At 38.1% G+C, this 17,376-nt stretch overlaps 1 protein-coding gene across 2 annotated transcripts; it reads left to right on the top strand.

The window, feature by feature from the left end:
• On the top strand, positions 1-16,471 carry LOC18443864 (uncharacterized). Of its 2 annotated transcripts, XM_088860971.1 has the most exons (9): positions 1-341; positions 1,255-1,363; positions 1,596-1,686; positions 2,417-2,532; positions 3,849-3,968; positions 4,085-4,174; positions 14,791-14,927; positions 15,265-15,580; positions 16,135-16,471. In XM_088860971.1, the coding sequence occupies exons 4-9, from the start codon at positions 2,419-2,421 to the stop codon at positions 16,285-16,287; spliced, it is 930 nt and encodes a 309-aa protein (XP_088717097.1). In that variant the 5' UTR covers positions 1-341; positions 1,255-1,363; positions 1,596-1,686; positions 2,417-2,418; the 3' UTR covers positions 16,288-16,471. The 2 variants fall into 2 exon arrangements, with proteins under 2 accessions (XP_088717097.1, XP_011626940.1); XM_011628638.3 differs by lacking the exon at positions 1,596-1,686.
• The last annotated feature ends 905 nt before the right edge of the window (positions 16,472-17,376 follow it).

Below are 17,376 nucleotides of genomic sequence, written 5' to 3'. Positions count from 1 at the left end.
ATTGTGACCTCTTTGTACGAAACCTCCGGTAAAGTGGTGAGAAAAACTCGCCCTAAAACCTCCGCTGGGAATTTGGGTTTCTCCTCCAGAGTGGTGGTGATTTTGAAATGGGAACGGCTAGTGGGGCTTCTACTGGAGTGTCGGGCCCTTCTTCTTCTTCTTCATCTGCTGCTCCAAAGATTATTTTGGCGAAGCCTCCAAATTTGGGGGCAACTGTTAATCCCACCACCGCTAAATTTATCAGAAGCGAAGACGAAAGTGTGGCGAGGCCGAGGCCGAGCCTGGGTTCATTTACTTTCGTATCCGAATCGTGGGATGTTTTTACTGACCGTCTCTTGCCTGTACGCCTCTCTTTCTCTCTCGAAAACCCTAATCACTTTCTCTTTCTCTCGACCTCTTTAGAAAGCCCCATTTCCGCCCTCCCTCCCTCCCTCCTGCTCCCCTTTTATGAATTTTCGGAAAGTTCGAACACCTCTTTAGTCTAAAATCTCTCTTGTTTCCAAGTATAAATTGTGTCTATGTATTGCTAGATTTTTCTATATTTCTTCCATATTTCGGGTTGAAATAATCACGTCACATTCTGGAATTCGTTTTTTTTTTTTTTGGAAAGTTGGGGTCCCTTTGGTTATGGAGAAAACATAATGAATGCCTGGATGACTTTATAGAGATCAGATTTTGAAAATCATTTCTATGACTAAAACAAAGTATTTACACCTTAAAATTCGTTGTATCTCTTTGTTCTAAATTCATCTTTGCGCATTATGTCATTTTATTGTATTTGATTTTGTTTCTACTTTTATGGTTATTTTCTATAATCTTTGACACAATTCTTGGGCATTGCATTCTGTCAGTTGAGGCTCTTTATTATCTCGTAACTATTGAATTACCTAAAATTGCGACAAACATACATGGTCAAATTTCAAGACTAAAAGGGGTTCAGTGGGGAGCAAGAAATCTGGCATTATTATGAGTAACTGCTCTATATTGGATCCAATAACATCTAGAAATTCATGTTAGTTATATTCAATTGTGTGTTCTATGGAGGTCCGTTGTTTTCTCGAGTGATGCATAAATCCTCAGGCATCTAAGGCAGTCTATATTAACATGCCTTCCGGACTAAATGGTAATCTACCCAGGTTTTCGTGGGTCTTCATGATCGACTCAATTTTTATTACTAAGAGTAATTATTTTGAACTTTATGCACTTGAATATGGTTATACTTTATTGTTTTCTAAATTCTGTCATGTTTTCCAGTTTATGTCCGACAACACAGATTTCACCGTTATTGGTATCATAGGCCCTCCAGGAGTTGGGAAGTCCACAATTTTGAATGAGCTTTATGGATTTGATGGCGGAACGACTGGTATGTGCTATTCTATGTACTGAAGTTTAAGAGCTATTGTGCACATTCATGTGCCTAGTTGTTCCATTTGCCCTGAAAACTGTTATCTGTTATATTTATTTGCCTAATTGTCTTCACGAGTTGCCCACTACCTTTTAAGTTTCAATATCCACCGGGCCTGTGAACTTTTCCGTTAGTTCACGGGCCACCTGGCTTTTGAACAGTGATAGTGTTATATTTCTTGTTTTTGCAGATGTACCGAAAACTGTGTGGAGTTTCTGTGACTTGTACATGCAATAATTTTGAAAGTCTTGTTCATGAAGCTTAGAAGCATTTTATTGTCGGTGAGATGGAACAACACCAATTGATGCTCTTCTTTAAGCACTATTTTCTGACATTTAAAAAATACTTAACTCCATATTTAAGATAAAGGGAGTGACGTACCAATCCAAAAACTATGTGCTGAAGAGCCATTTCTCCTATTCTTAATCTAGAACAGAATAAGGATTTGGAAAGTAGTAAGGATGCCCTGAAATATTACATCCATGTGATTCGCTCAATGGGCTTTTTTATCTTGCTTTTCAATAATTATGTGCGTGAAGTTGCCCTGTCATCTGGGGGAATTGGGGTTGGGTATTGACAAAAGCTATTTTCGATTTTTCATAGCTTGCTATAAACTGGAATTACAATTGGATAATGTAGGCTACCTGAACAGCCGTTGCTAAGAGTAGCAATACTGGGGGAGAAATTTAATCAAATCTGTAGGTAGTATGCATATCCTACGAAATTTCATTTTAGTGCTTGTGGGCTAAGAAGGGTAGCTATTTTTGCTGTTCTTTTGTTCTTCTTCGTATAGGATCTTAGGATTTCAATATGTGAGTTATACTTGAGTTTAGTTCAATATTGGATTCTTTTTTAGTTAATATTTTGTAAGGTCGTATGGATATTTTGTAAGGTCAGTACTGTTTTGTAAGGACTATCAGCGTCCTTTAATCAATTGTTTTATGGATGATCCATTTTTATGAGTCGATTGGCAAATATTTTCTGTCTTTTCTTATATGTGGGGATTTGCAGGAATGCTCCCACCTTTTCCAATACAGTCTGAGGAAACAAGGGCAATGGCAAAACACTGCAGTGTGGGTATCGAACTGCGGATTTCTGCTGAGAGGCTGATACTCCTTGATACTCAGGTTCCCTGTAGACACTTAATTTTTTTTATCTTATTCATTTATGATTAGGGTATTCTTTAGCTCAAACCGTTAAAGAAAAGAAAAATTGTAAAGAATACATAATGAAAAGATGTGCCTTAGATTTTACTCTTACCATTTAAAGCATTGAAACAATAAAAGCAAGGAGCAAATGGCAGGTTTTGTAATTTTCATCTTTGCCTTATCCATTTGTACATGAGATGGCAACACATTTTTTTGCTATAATAATTATTGGTACTTATTAGTTTCCCTCTCTCTCTCTCTCTCTCTCTCTCTCTCTCTCTAACTATCTCTCTCTCTCTCTCTCTCTCTCTTTCTCTCTCTTATGATGAATATTTGAAACTTAGTGGAAAGACCTTGTAACTGCTCAAGTTAACCATTCCTGTCCCTTGCTGAGTTTCAATACAAATCTTTAGAGCCTTTAGGCTCAATTTTGTCTCAAACATTTTTGAAATTTTTGTACTTCTTTGAAGAGTCTTTTAAACACTCAATTAGTTGTCTCACAACTCAGCTTGGCATCAGGCAACTTTCGAATTCAGTCTAGGTTTTGTAACTTTGCTTCCATTTCCTTGGGTCTACCTGAATTTGCAATGTCTTGCTAGCAGCCAAAGATTATGGTAATAGTGGTGATTGAAGTGAGAAAACTTGTGGATTCATTGTAGATTCTTAGCAACTGGAAACCTAATTACATATGGAAATTGATTTATATATCTGTCCATTGCATCCATTCTACTTTATCATGAGAGACAACTGGGTCTTTGCGACAAACTTATATTTCATATCTACCTTGTTATTGATGCATGTAGAGGTATACACTGAGTGTTTTATTGTTTATCCTTGATGATTGATATCCCTGCTTAATTTTAGTACATGAAGTTGCATCAATGGAGACATAGATGCATATCTAATGGGAGCAAGGAAGAAAAATGAGAGAAATAAATGGGTGAAGAACTTATGACATACAAAGGTGAGATCACATAAAAGGGGGAAATTCTCTATTCATACCATAGAGTTCCTTATGAGAGGAGCCTTTTGGAGCCCCCCAAAACACATTGTAGAAGAGGATATTCCCTTTACTACTAGTGCCCAAGATTTCTTCCATATTGCACGCAATTTTCCACAGGTGTGCCAACTCTAATTTTGGAGTGGCTGATTTTTTATCCATGAAAGGCTCCTCTGAATGTAATGCTAAATTAAATTCCTGATGCTCATCTTTCATCTCCTTTGTTTGCACCTATAATGCATCTGTTGTGCGCTCTCTTTTTCACCTAATTTAATCAATCCGTTGCTTTGTTCAGCCCGTGTTTAGTCCATCTGTTTTGGCTGAGATTATGAGGCCTGATGGTTCATCAGCAATTTCGATTTTAAATGGTGAGCCCCTCTCAGCTGAGCTGGCCCATGAAATGATGGGTATTCAGGTACTTCATACCTCTGTTATATTGTGGATTGTGATCTTGAACAGTTTGTATGCTGCTTTAGAGTCTCTGATCAAGCGTAATCCTTTTTTCATCGGTCTTGCAAGGAACCATTGTAGCTTGGTGTATTCCTTGCATCTGTTTGTCACATACTGCTTGTGGTATCAGAGGGAGTTCATGACTATAGTATGTGGCAGCTCATGGGAAAGGTGTGTGCAACCAGCTCCCTCTATCTATACTATCTATCAATCTATTTTTGTCAATTGTTTCCTATTATTGCATTTTCAATATGATACTTGAAATCATAAGGGGGTCCTATTTTGGGGTTGTCCTGATTATTAGAATGGAATGTGACTGGACCATTTCAATCCCTGACCCCGTTGGGCTTGAAATATTGGTGTCTTTTGCATTCTCAGTTTATCTTGAACAGTTTGTTTAGCTTGTGGTGATGGCTATTTTGGCTTTTGTTATGATTATTATTTTCCATGACAATAATCATACGTCTCTCTTCTTTTGAGGAGCATATAACTTGGTATGCAATGATGAATTTTACTGACTTCAACATTATTTGGATAATGATTAAAAACATTATTTGGATAATTAGCAATGAAATGTGACCAGACAATGGCAATTATTGGCCAGATTGCATTGTTTTGCAAAGTTGTTCCTTGTAAATGGTTAGTATTTGGGCTGATGAATTGAATAGGGAAGATCATACCAGTGTTCCAAAAAACGCCGGGTAACACTTAGGCTGCCGGGCGGTCTAGGCCGCCCAGCACCTAGGCGAGCCCCAAGAACCTAGGCTGCCGATTAGAACAAAAAGTTGTTCCATGGTCAAATTTTGTGTAAAAAATTACAAAATACATATTGAGACATATTTTAGTCCGTAATTCCATGCATTTCAAATTGAGACATATTAAAAATACATACTGAGACATATTTTAGTTTATAATCAAGGGTAGCAACTTAGCAAGACATCAATTCATCATCAAGAAAATGAAAGAAAATAAGAAATAACACATAAGAGTTAGGGGGCACATCAAATGTCTGTAGTCCACAAGTCCACATACACTCCATAAGTCCGTATCCATAGTCCACACATAGTTAAAACTTAAAAATTTACAAATAACAGTACATAACCAAGAGGAGGAAAAGAAAAATGAAAGAAATATAAACTTGAAGACTCAAAAGAGTCTTTAATCATCACTCATCATCATAAAAAGCAGGTCAGCAGCATTTGCATCATATGCATTGGAGTTGAGGCTATCATCATCGGAATCATCTCCCTCCTCAACATAATAGTCGTCCTCTTTTGTCTCTTTTGAATCTGCTTTTCCTTTCTCCTCCACCCTCATCATTTGGGAAGAAGATCTAGTGGCCTTAGGAGGGTCGGCTGATGTCCTGAGGGCTCTATGACCATATCCCATGTTAATCCTTCATGCCTCTTGATCTCATCATCATCAACCAACCACTCAATAGCATTATTCATATTTTTTTAATCTGAGGGGGTCTCTCTTAGCAAACCTCTCTTTCAAGTAGCGATTATACTTGACATAGACTAAGTCATTGAGCCTCTTTGATTCAAGCCTTTTCCTTTTCTTTGTATGGATCTAATAAAATCAAATGGAACTAATTAATATAAATATACTACAAACAAATTTACAACTGACATAATAATTAGTAATTACTAACAAAGTAACTAGCAACTACTAAAGTACTAATTCAAATAAGTAAATTGTAATTTGTAAACTAATAAAGTAAACTGAATTACTATCTCAAAAGTACTCCATTGTCCGCTCATAGCCGGATGAGGTAGTTGTTAGGCTTAAGATTGGAATGCCAGCTTTTGAAAATTTAGTGTACTGCATCTATGTGGGCTCCACCGATTGGCTGTAAATTGATTATGAATTACAATTGTTAATTATATATGTAATATTGACTATGAAAAACAAATAACAAACACGAAATAAAACTTGAACTTGAGGAACTTAAGAATATTATTACTTGGATCCATTTTGGTCCTTGGCTTCATTGCCATTGGACTCTCGAAAGACTTTAATCCGCTCTTGCAACTTATTAGCTCATCTGCGCATATGATGTTCTGGATATCTGGATTAAGGACTAGCACATCTACACACTTATTAAATCCAGTCATAATTGTATCATTTGTGTGTATATCCCTATCAGCATAAAAAAAAGCTGGATTCAAAAAATAACTGGCTACATACAATGGCCGATGTAGCTGACTTTCTCACTTTTCATCAATTAGCTTCCAAACAGGCTCATAGCGGCCCACATCATCATCTAAATTATGGGATATCTCTCTTTTGCATTTTTCCATTGCCTCATATATGTAGCCCATGGAGGGCTTATCACTATCAGTCATACGAAGGACTTTGACAAAAGGAAAAAAATACCTTAAGAATGCCCTTCTCCCCTCCCAAAAAATCCTTAGAAAGGATAATATCTCTCACCTTCTTCCCCTTTTGATCCCTGGACCACTTGCATGCTCTCTACTCATCTGAGGTAAATATCTGCCTCAACTGAACTCTCCTCAAATGTATGCTATCTAGGCATAGGTACCAAGTAGCAAATATCGTTACACCGGGCCTCGCAATCTCTTTCTTCTTTGTCAATCTATGCATCATGCTGAGGGTGGGGGTGTGGCTATAAGTGAAAGTCGTAGCTGACTTGTTCTTAAATGTATATGAAATATCACTCAAACCGCTAAGAGCCTCGAGCATAAGGTCTATATAGTGTGTTGTACATGGTGCCCAAAAGATACTAGGGTAAGTTGTGCGCAATAAATTAGTAGCAACAACATTAGGAGCAACATTATCTATGAAACCTGTATAACATGTTGCTCCCCAACCTCCTTGATGCCCTTCTCCATCACTTGAAATATGTAATGGCTATAATAAGAGGCATCAATAGACCTAAAAAAAAAAACAATCCCTAAAGGACAATTCACAAACAAATTCATCTAGCTTCTTCTCTTCTTATCACTCAATTGTCAGTCGTAACAGAAACCCCATACTGAGCCCATGCATCCTTTTGAGCTTCAACAATCTCCCTCGTGACAATCACCTCTTTTTTCAAAAGAGGCTCTTAAAGCTCATATGGGGTTTAGAGGCTTCATCTTAGGCCCAAACTGGTGTAGAAACTTGCTTAGGCGAGCGACATTGAAAGGAATGCCTGCCTCATAAAACCATCTAGCAATGTACAGTGCAGCTCTATTTCTCTTCCTTCTTGATTATATTCTCAATAGTTGTTTGCTTCTTTGTTTCTCTCCTGCAACCTCAGGGTTAGGCTAGGGGAAAAAACAATCCGTAGGCCCTCTAACCCGAGGCCTCTTAGCCCCCCCAGTCCTAGAACCAAGTACAACTCCCTTTCCCTTCCCCTAGTCTGAGATACAACTAGCTATTCCACCTCTTCACACCCCTCCTAATCACTATCATCAAAATTGACACAAACCCCATACCTCAGCTATGCTATGGATGCCTCTCTCTCCTCTTTGTTCTTTTTTACAATACTCATAATTTCTTATCTCCTCTCTAATAGCATCAGGTTTTTTACATGGAGCAACATCCCCCCTATTACCGGCAAGATGTTTCTTAAACCTGTTTATGCTCCCCCATTTGAATCCTTTTCACGATAATTGCATCTTATGCAATTTTTATCAAAAGGATTTAGGTTATAGCCATATTTCCAACCAGATCACCACTTCTATTAGATCCCGAAGAAATCTCAAAATAATACAAGAAATCTAAAAAATAAATTTTTTTACTAACTTTGATTGCTCGATATCCAAACTTCCTCCTTTGAAATGTTTCTAATCTCAAGATCTTTTAAAAAACCCTCTTATAGTCCTATAAAACCTCCAAAACTAAATCTAATCTCAATGGGTGATGTTTAGATCGATTTCTCGTAATTTGGAGAGACCCTTCGATCCTATGAAATTCACAAGAATCTAGGTTTTTGAGGTTTCTCTCTCTCTCTACAATGGGCTCTAATAGGGTTTAGGTTTGAAATGAACCTAAACCCAACCTTTTTCCCATCTTATTTTAATAAAAAACCGAAAAATGCCCATCAACACGGGGCATTTCTACCCTTGGGTGGGGCACAGGCCCTAGGCTAGGCACCCAAGCCCCTAGGTGGCCCGCCCATTGGCAGGGCGCCTATTTTTACGGCCCAGGCGGACGCGCCCAGGCCCTCTAGACCGCCTAAGCACCGGGCAGTCTGCCTTTTGGAACAATGGGTCTTGATCCACCCTACACGATTCCCTGACTGATGACGCATTTTTAGTCCTTTAGGTGTTACTGGAAATTCTGAGATGGGAAGTTTTCACAAGCAGTACTTCTTTCTCTAGGGTTTTAGAGAGCATGAAAACCTAATTAGGGTTTGTAGGAACCCTTAGGAACAAATAAGGGCTGGGTTTGAAGGCATAGAATCCTCTTATGGTTGGGCAAAGCCCTTTTTCTTCTCCAAACAGCAAAACCCTAATTAGGGGTTCAATATGGCACCCTTGTCTTATTAAATTTTGGGTGGCATGACCCTATCTAGAAGGGAGCAGAGAGGAAAACGAATTTTTTATGAGACAGAAAGATTAGTGTGCATAGAGGAGAGAGAAATATCTTTTTAAAGAGGGGCTAAATGGTGTTTAAATAGAAACAAATCTATTTCCTACTTGGAGTAAAATTTCATTTAGGATGCTTTATCTTATTGTCCAGCTTGACCTTTAGGATAATTAAAAAATGTGGGGTGAGAGATTGAATCAGAGCCATCCATCCCATAAGTCAGCCATCATGATTTTGGGTGGAAATTAGGAACCTTATCCCCTTATAATTGGACCCAAGTCCAACTTTTATTTAAAATTTAAATAATAACCACTTTTAGCATTATCTGGAAGATCTTCCATAATCTTTAAGAAGTGAAAAGATAATATTGATTTTTAAAACTCCCACTTGAATAGGAAATCAAATCTATTTTAAAATTAAAAGATTCCCTATCCTGTTAAAAGATGGCATATTTAAAAAAATGGGGCGTACTACCCTAGGGGATCACATGGGCCCCACACTTGGGTGGCACACACATATGGAGGCTCGATCGTTGGTTCCCACATCTGCCTTCTCAAGTTCTGAAAATTTCAAAATGTCGTTTTGATGAATTTTACAACAGAAATAAAATTTTAAAATTCTGAAAACTTGGAAAAATCATAAAAACATTTCTAATACCATAATAAAATAATTTAGAAGTGAACTAGTACCAATGGGTCAAATTAACGACAATAATGGCATTCCACTTGACCCAAGAACCGTGATCCGCTATTGTTTTCTTATCCAACTCTATTAAGACCCATGACCCACAGTCTCAATGCAGAGGGGCTCATGATTGGCTTGTCAAAGTTAGATAATAAATAGTAGAACCATGATCCTGGAATGTGGATTTTAGTCCCCTTTTAACAACAAGTCTAGCACTTGTCACCACAAAGGCAAAACGGGTTCTCTTTATGTACATGTACATGTATCCCGCTATAGGGCTGCTTCCCAGTAACGCAGTTGCTATGTGTATATGTTGTGCGGACGGTTGTTGAGGCTTTGACCCTTGCTCTCACATGCCTACAACCGCATACAGGAAACCACTTCTCCTAGCCTACAAACATCTTCCTTGGGCATCTCTCCAACCTTAACAAAGGATGACCCACTGTAAACCCTTCTTAGTAGTGCCACATACCCAAAGGTAAGGGTTTTGGATATAATCAAGGGCCCTGCCCAACCCTTGGTCAACACACACACACACACACTAACTGAAGTGCATATTCTATTATAATGTGGAGACAATTACGGTAACCAGCTTAGTCTGACTTGCCAGGTGGCCATAATCCAGGACATGTGCTAAGGTTGGTGGCTAAACATGGGGTCTGTTGTGGCTGACCAAGGATTGGACTGTTGTGACAAACTAGAGAGTGGGCTGTCGGTTAGCCACCAGGTGTCCTGGACCAGATCATGCACAAAAGCTGGCCGCCACGTGTATTTATATTTGAATTACAAAATGTTGTACTTGGGGTCCTGGCCTAAACCCTTGGTGGGCATCCATGGTAGCATACATGTAAGTGTAGGCGACTTGAATAAAATTGGGCCATGGTCCTTGACCATTTGTCCCTTGTTGTACGTGTGTATAGTATATATTCTTCTGTTGGGTGCGCACAAAGTAGGCTTAACTTGACCCTTGGCGATCTTACTCAGAGTCGAGGTCGCTCAGTTAGCTAAGTGATGTCACCTTCCACTTTTAATGCCAACTGATTTGCCCAATCTACGCTCCACACTCGTTGAGTAACCAATTCATCTTGGATTTGTATCCGCCGCTTATTAGCGCTATTGAGCCAAGAGCAGCCCTCCATCTCCAGTAAATCAGTTTGCATGGACAACTCAAAACATTTCTCTATATACGCCGTGACACTCCGTCATGTTTTGGCATGATTCAATGGAAGGAAATTTTCCTTTAATTGAATTTTCTTCCTTTTTCGAAGTACGGATTTTGGACTTACATTGCTTATCATGCATTATTTGAAATCGATTCCACCATACAAGTCATGTTCCTTCAACTTTTCATTCGTGAACTTGATTTCTCGTTCCTTCCACCCAAAGAACTTCTCCAAGCTCATGATCCAATCAAGAAATTCTTCTAGATCCTTTCGTCACGAGAAATCAGCAAACATCTTGCGTATCCCATGATCTCCTTTCTAAACGCCCTGACGAATTCCTCCTCCAATCCTATTACCAGGAACATCTTTACCCTGCTTGATTGTGGAAATGATTGGTGTCATGGGACGATGTATCTTGTCCCGAATCAACATCTAGTTTTTGAACGGGTTGATCTGATGGTTCTTGATGCAAGGCATGAAGTTCTCATGTTAGTTGATGAACTTATCTCTACAGTTCTTGGATCATGTCAATCTCGACTTGATTGTGCCTTCCTCACTACCACATTTCCTAGCTACCAAGGTGGATAAGCAAACCAACTCTATACTCCTTTGGCGCAGCAGAAGTTGTAAAAGAAAAGAGTATAGGGAGAAAAGAGGAAATTCAGTGATAAACACCTAAACCAAAAATATACCATAGGCTTGAAACAAGTGAGAACCAACAACTACAGACGTGTTCTTCAAAGAAAGCACATTTTTCCTTGTTCATTAAAATGTCTAAATTCGGCCCTCATGTGAAGGGCCTCATATCATACCACAAAAATAAAGAACAAAAAGGCAAGAGAGCTAACCCCCATTCCTGAATTTGTTAGAATATCCTACCATGATTCCAGTCCCAAAAGGAATCTCAAACCTATCCTAATTCTCACTTTTCCTTGGCGGCCTAGTATGTGCAACCCTCATAAACCCCACAATTCTAGGACTTTCACGTAAATCCCATGTAGAAAAGTAATATAGAAGCTAAGTAAATGATGACATTGCCCCTAAACAGTCAAATAATATCATTAATGCCCTAATTAGTCCCAAAAGTTTTCATTATTTTCATGTCTATGTGTTACTTTAAGATCTAAGGTAGCAAAGTGATGAAACTTACCTAACAATAACCTTTTTAGACAATTGAAAGACCTTTGAAATGCACTTTGAAGCACCCAAATCTGATGTATTTTTGAAAAGTTATGATCCTTGGACGACGGCTGGATCACATGCCCTTTTTAATCTCCCATCTGTTCCTCTCATAATCCTACTAAATAAAAGGAACTTTAAACATACTAAAATAAATTGCATTGTAGAAAAAAGAAAGAGACCTAATTTCTGAGCCAAAAAACCCATAAAATATCCCAAAAGTAAACACCCCAAAAGTATAAGTTGAGCTCTCTTGATTCCGATAAATCTAGGACCCATTTTTGGTCCTTGCGATGTCTGCATCAAGGTCGATCTTGAATAGGAATCTATATTTGTGCCATCTACTAGAGGTTGAGGAGATGCTTGACACAAACAACCAAGAGTTGATGAATGAGTGTCAAGGAAAAAGAATTTATGTTTGAAAGCTGCTTCTCATTGATCCACTAGCTAAAGAACAACCATGCCCCTTTTTTTTGGGTAGTTCAGTGGGCAAGCAGTCCCCTACCTTTACATGCCTACGGTGCATTTCGTTTCGCATTTTGATATTATGTTGTATCCAACCTTCACAATTATATTTAGCTACATACCTCAGTCTTCATATCCAGCGTTTCGAAACAGGACTCCCTGTGGATCGGCCCTACATTATACAGATCCGGATCAACACTACTGGCAATCTAGCCAAAAAATAAAAGAAAGGGAGAAAAAAAGAGAAAAGTTGCATAAATCTATATTGCCTATGTTTATTTGATGATTTAGATTGTAATCCCCAAAACAAAAGGAAAAAGTAAACATGGGGAAAGATGGGAGTGTATAGAGATTACGGCCTGTTTTCGATTCTGAAGAGAGCTGGCCCAGTAACCCTTTCAATCCGGTCCAGTTTGGTCATTCCACATTTGGATTGGCAATTTCTGAAACCTTGTTCATAAAGTTAGGAGCTAAGATAAGCATGTCCACTTCTTTTTCCTATCCATGGAGTTAATGTAATTTCTACAACTTATGGTCTTTAACCTCCATAAAAATGTCTACAATAGCTATTATTCTTAAATAAAATGCATTTTATTTTAAGATTGTTTTGTCCCAAACTCTCCATGTCTAATTGTTTTTCCCCAAATTTCCCCCCCTTTTTTCCCCCTAATTGAATACGCAATTCATCCTTGTGGAGGCTAGCCCCCAATTGGGTTTCTTGAAACCTGTATTAAAACCATAATGCAATTTGCAAATGCTAGAACACAATGCGAGAAAATGAGATTGTATGAATCTAAAAGCTTAATTTTTATAATCCATATTCCATTTTTTAAGTGAAATTAAATTTCTGTGGAATTGAAAGGAGTTGTTTGGCAGCTTTGGCTTATTTGCCCAATTTGCGATACCGTGTATTTCTTGATATAAAAGCACGAAAAAGAAGGGTTTCAGACAAGTATTATTTGCTGAACAACGATACATAACTTGGCTGGACATGGATGCAACCGTGGCACATGCAACGATCAATTGTTAGATGCTCCATATCAAAAGGCAAATTAAGAGGATTCTTAAAGTTGAAAAATACTTTTAAATAAAGAAAAGCAGAACTTGGTTTTACAACAGATTGATCAGTTTTGCAGGGCATATTGTAATTCTTAGTTTCTATCATTTTTTAGCATTTTTTTGTCAGCAAAAGAAAAAAAGTCAAATGGGTAGATTAGATAGTTTGTTAGTTTTAGGCAATAACCACAAAGATTCTTGGATGATCTTTGTCTGATCAAAACATTTAACTGTTTGGATCAAATTATTTGTTTATTAGTGAGTTAGAGCAATTTGCAAAGTGTTTCAAATCAAACTGACCACCTAATTCATGGGGAATAATTGGAAAGACCAAAATACCCCTGGCTGCCTTTCCCCATAGTAATGACTGGGGAAATAGATCTTTCACAGCGGTTATGCTACCTAACCCAACTATCCTGTACTTTTAATTTTGTGATTGTGATGTGCCATCCTTTCCTACGACTTGTCAGTAGCTACGATACATGAATTGTGAATTTGACCTTTATAATTACCCCTATTTCGGATTGAAAATTGATGAAATTGATCAAAGAGATGAAACTCCGCACCTGCGAGTTTTTGTCATGGTTAACTGAAACCAAGATTTCTTAGTGTTTCCTCAATTGTTTTCTGCGAGATCTGTTTCTATGTGATTGTTAGCCAACACCCTATTGGTTAGGTAGATCAATCTTGGGCTCTGCAATTCCTAGAAGGCTCTCAACTGTGCACATCTAAATTTTTATTTCACAAGTGTTTCTTGGCCTAGTTTATCCGGGAAATATATTCACCCCTACAAATTGTATCATAGAGAGATTCTGTGTTGAGGGCATCTAATACTTTGAAGAGAGTGGGAGCCTCCCTTGTTGAAGCACAGCGAAAGGGATTCTGAAATTAAGCTTTTACCCCGCTTTGAGTTTCCTGTTTTGAAGGATAGAGGCAACTCTTGCTATCACTTGTTAAATGACTTTAGCTATGTGCAGTGATTGCCTCTTGAGTGATTTCCACTCAGTTGAGGTTCCATCTCTACACCCTCTAGGTTGAGTAGTTGCCAAGGTTTATGAACTCTGTTTGACACTGGTTAAGTATTGAACCGCAAATATTTCACTGTGAAATTGCTTGTCAGTCTGCCGGAAGTTCCAGAGCATCATTTCTAAGGACTCAGAAAGGTTTCATGTTGTTTCTGAAGCTAAAGGATTGAAGGCGATCATTTGCCGTGGTGAACTGAGCTTTCTCAGTTCAAGCTGAAATTGCAGATTTTGCACTTGCTTGGCTAACCTTTGACTGGAAGTTCATTCCTAGTCAATGAGAAACTCAGTTTTCTGTGATTTGTCTCAAAATTTGTGGAAGTCGAGATCTCACCAATGCTAAACTGGTGAAGGCTATCATTCACTGCAGTTAAAGCAGTGACGGCAAAGTCTCACTGTGATTAAGCAATATCATGTGTTTGACTGTCTCGATGATTAATTTGTTAGCTTGTTATAAAGGCTATAGAAAACCTTGAAGCCACTGGAGCTTTTTGACCAAAAAGTCCATGTGGCTTGTCAAAAGGAACTATGTGAAATTTTGAAATTATTAGGGATAATACCCCTGCACTGAATCAGAGCATCATCCGCACTAATCTTGTAAATCTCCTTTCTTTTAACATCCAATTAGACTTTTTTAAAAGCTCATATTCTCATCTGGTTATTTTGATGTTCTTTGCAGGTGGATGTATTAAAGCAAGGTATACCAGACCCATCCTTGGTTTCTCTTGGTCCTAATCTGGCACCGTATAAGGACAGAGATGCATTGCTGGATAACTTGGGGGACTTTATGGCTGACCCTGTGTTTGTACACTCAAAGTGTGTGGCCCTCCTTTCCCTAAGATGGTTTCATGCACTTTATTTATTAAGTGGCTTTCCTTCCCCTAAGAACCTTGTTTCTTTTTTCTTAATATATATGTTGTGCCCAAATTTCACAGTCGACATTATGAGCTTATACCACACTCACACTCTCACTCATCTTACTTTAAAAGGAAAAAAGAAAGGAAAGAAAAAAACGAAAAAAGAAAACAAGGTTCTTCATGAATTACTTATCCAGTGTATTCCTCTCCAGCCTTCTTTATACAGTTGAACTCTCTTCCAAGAGAAATAGCCTTAGAATCTTCAGGACTACTCAACCATATATCCTGATCTACAGGTTGCAAGACCGGGAGTTCGCAGCCAGTAGCGTTATGTGGTTAAGAAAGACAATGTCCCTATATTTTCAGTCCTCTTCATTTTGGAAACGTAGGTCCGACCAGATGGAAATCTATGGAGAATCAAAACATGGTGCCAAGCCTGTAGTGCTTGACAACCAGAATGGATCTCTTGAGAGAGGGAGTAATGAGATAGAATCTGCTGATTCAGGTATACTGGGTACACATTTCTTTGTTCTTCCGTTGAAGATTCAGGATGACTCACAAAAAGCTCAGCTCGAGAGTTATGGTTCCATGCTTGCTCAGCTCCGTGATCAGGTAAAATATGACTTAGCCTTTGAACTAAATTTCTGAATTCAAATTGTTAAAGATGTTATTTTTATTAACTTCTCTAGTACTAAATTTTGATGGAAGGTCCTCTTTTGCACAACACGAAAACAAACAAAATTTAGAATGAAAGAGATGGAGATATTAAAGGGATGACTCGAGGGACATTGGGCCTCCTTGATGTTGAATGATACTTTAGGACCATTGTGTCATGATGTATTTATATTCTCCTGAATTTAATTTGGTTACCATAAATTGACACTGTTGACCTTGTGCTGAGGAGGGATCTAATGGCGAGAGAGAGAGAGAGAGTCTTTAAGTTGTGCACTAGACTTTTGTACCTAGGGTACTCGTGAGAGAGAGAGAGAGAGAGAGAGAGAGAGAGAGATTCTTAATGTTGGGTGCTAGACTTTTGAACCTGGTACTGGAAATGTGCTGTAAATTCACATTACCCACTTTTGCTGGTGCCAAGAAATCAAAATCAGCACTTTTCTCATCCAAACGATTTAGGGTTTTCATTTTTATCGGCCCCATGGATTTTTCAGGTGTTATCGATGCCGTGTCACAGTTTTGCGAAGACCATAGCAGAGCGTGATTGGCTACGAAATTCTGCAAAAATTTGGGAAATAGTGAAGAAATCCCCAGTTATTGCAGACTACTGCAGAACTCTTCAGAGCTCAGGATTGTATAGGAGGTAATGATAATAGTTTCACAATATTTCTTGTGCACAAATTGTCACCATAATGAGAGAAGAGTGCCCGCAAGTATTCTCAGAGCTAAGAAGCTTTCCCTTATCATCTATTCTAACAGTGAAGTAAATGGATGACAAAGTATTTCCAATGCCTTTTTTAATCGAGTGATATGAAATTATGTTACAATGCATTTACTAGTACCCTTTGACTAATGCTATTGCAAAAAATAGTTAGTGAATTCATGCTTACAATGAGAGCTCTCATTCTGTGGGTAAGATAACTTTTGAGTAGATTTCTGGATTGTAGAATAATGCACATGCGCTGAGTTAAAGCATTAGCAAATTTATCTTACTGGGAATTTCTTGAGAAGATCTTGGTTATGTTTTTAAAGCATAAAACCAGAAATAAGAAAAGATCTGAAAAATTAGATAATATAGAGGACAAATGGGAGTGCTTTATATGAAGCATTTGTTATGATGAACCCTTATGTTTGCTTTTGAAAGGACAGTTCAGACTTTCCAGGGGCAAATTGTGTTTGTGGATCTGAGGCCTCATCCCATTTATTAGGAAATGATTTGAGTCTTGTCATTCTTTTATTTAAGGAAATGTATACAATGAGATCATTTCCCTTTGATATAGGGAAATCACAATCATCATTGGCCGTTAGATTTATTTAATTTGAGATGGTAAACTGTGATGCATGCAGCTTGCAAACAGTAAACTGCTTATTCCGTCAACCATCCTTGAAAAAATGGGGCAGGGGCTGCCTTCCCCATTGAATTACCCCAAAAAAAAAAAAAAAAATACCCATAACTTGCAATTGTTGTACCCCTTCACCTGACAATTTTTGGGACCTTGGATGTTTTGGCACAAATGACTTAGACTAAATTGAGCTTGTTCATTATTTATCTTTCTGTTATTTGTATTTATGTTCATGTACAGAAGCGCTCTTATTTCAACCTGAACTTAAAAACTAGAAACAGAAATAAGAAAAGAAAACAAAGTTTGAGGATTAGGAGGATGACCTTGGTGTTTGGTCTTAAAACTGAGTTTCAGTGCAAGTCCTGAAAGTTTGGAACTGACTAGCCTTACATG

Source organism: Amborella trichopoda, chromosome 3 (assembly GCF_054954075.1).
Source record: "Amborella trichopoda isolate Santa Cruz 75 chromosome 3, AtrichopodaSantaCruz75HAP2 v2.0, whole genome shotgun sequence".
Lineage (NCBI taxonomy): Eukaryota > Viridiplantae > Streptophyta > Magnoliopsida > Amborellales > Amborellaceae > Amborella > Amborella trichopoda.
This window is presented reverse-complemented; position numbering and strand designations above follow the sequence as displayed.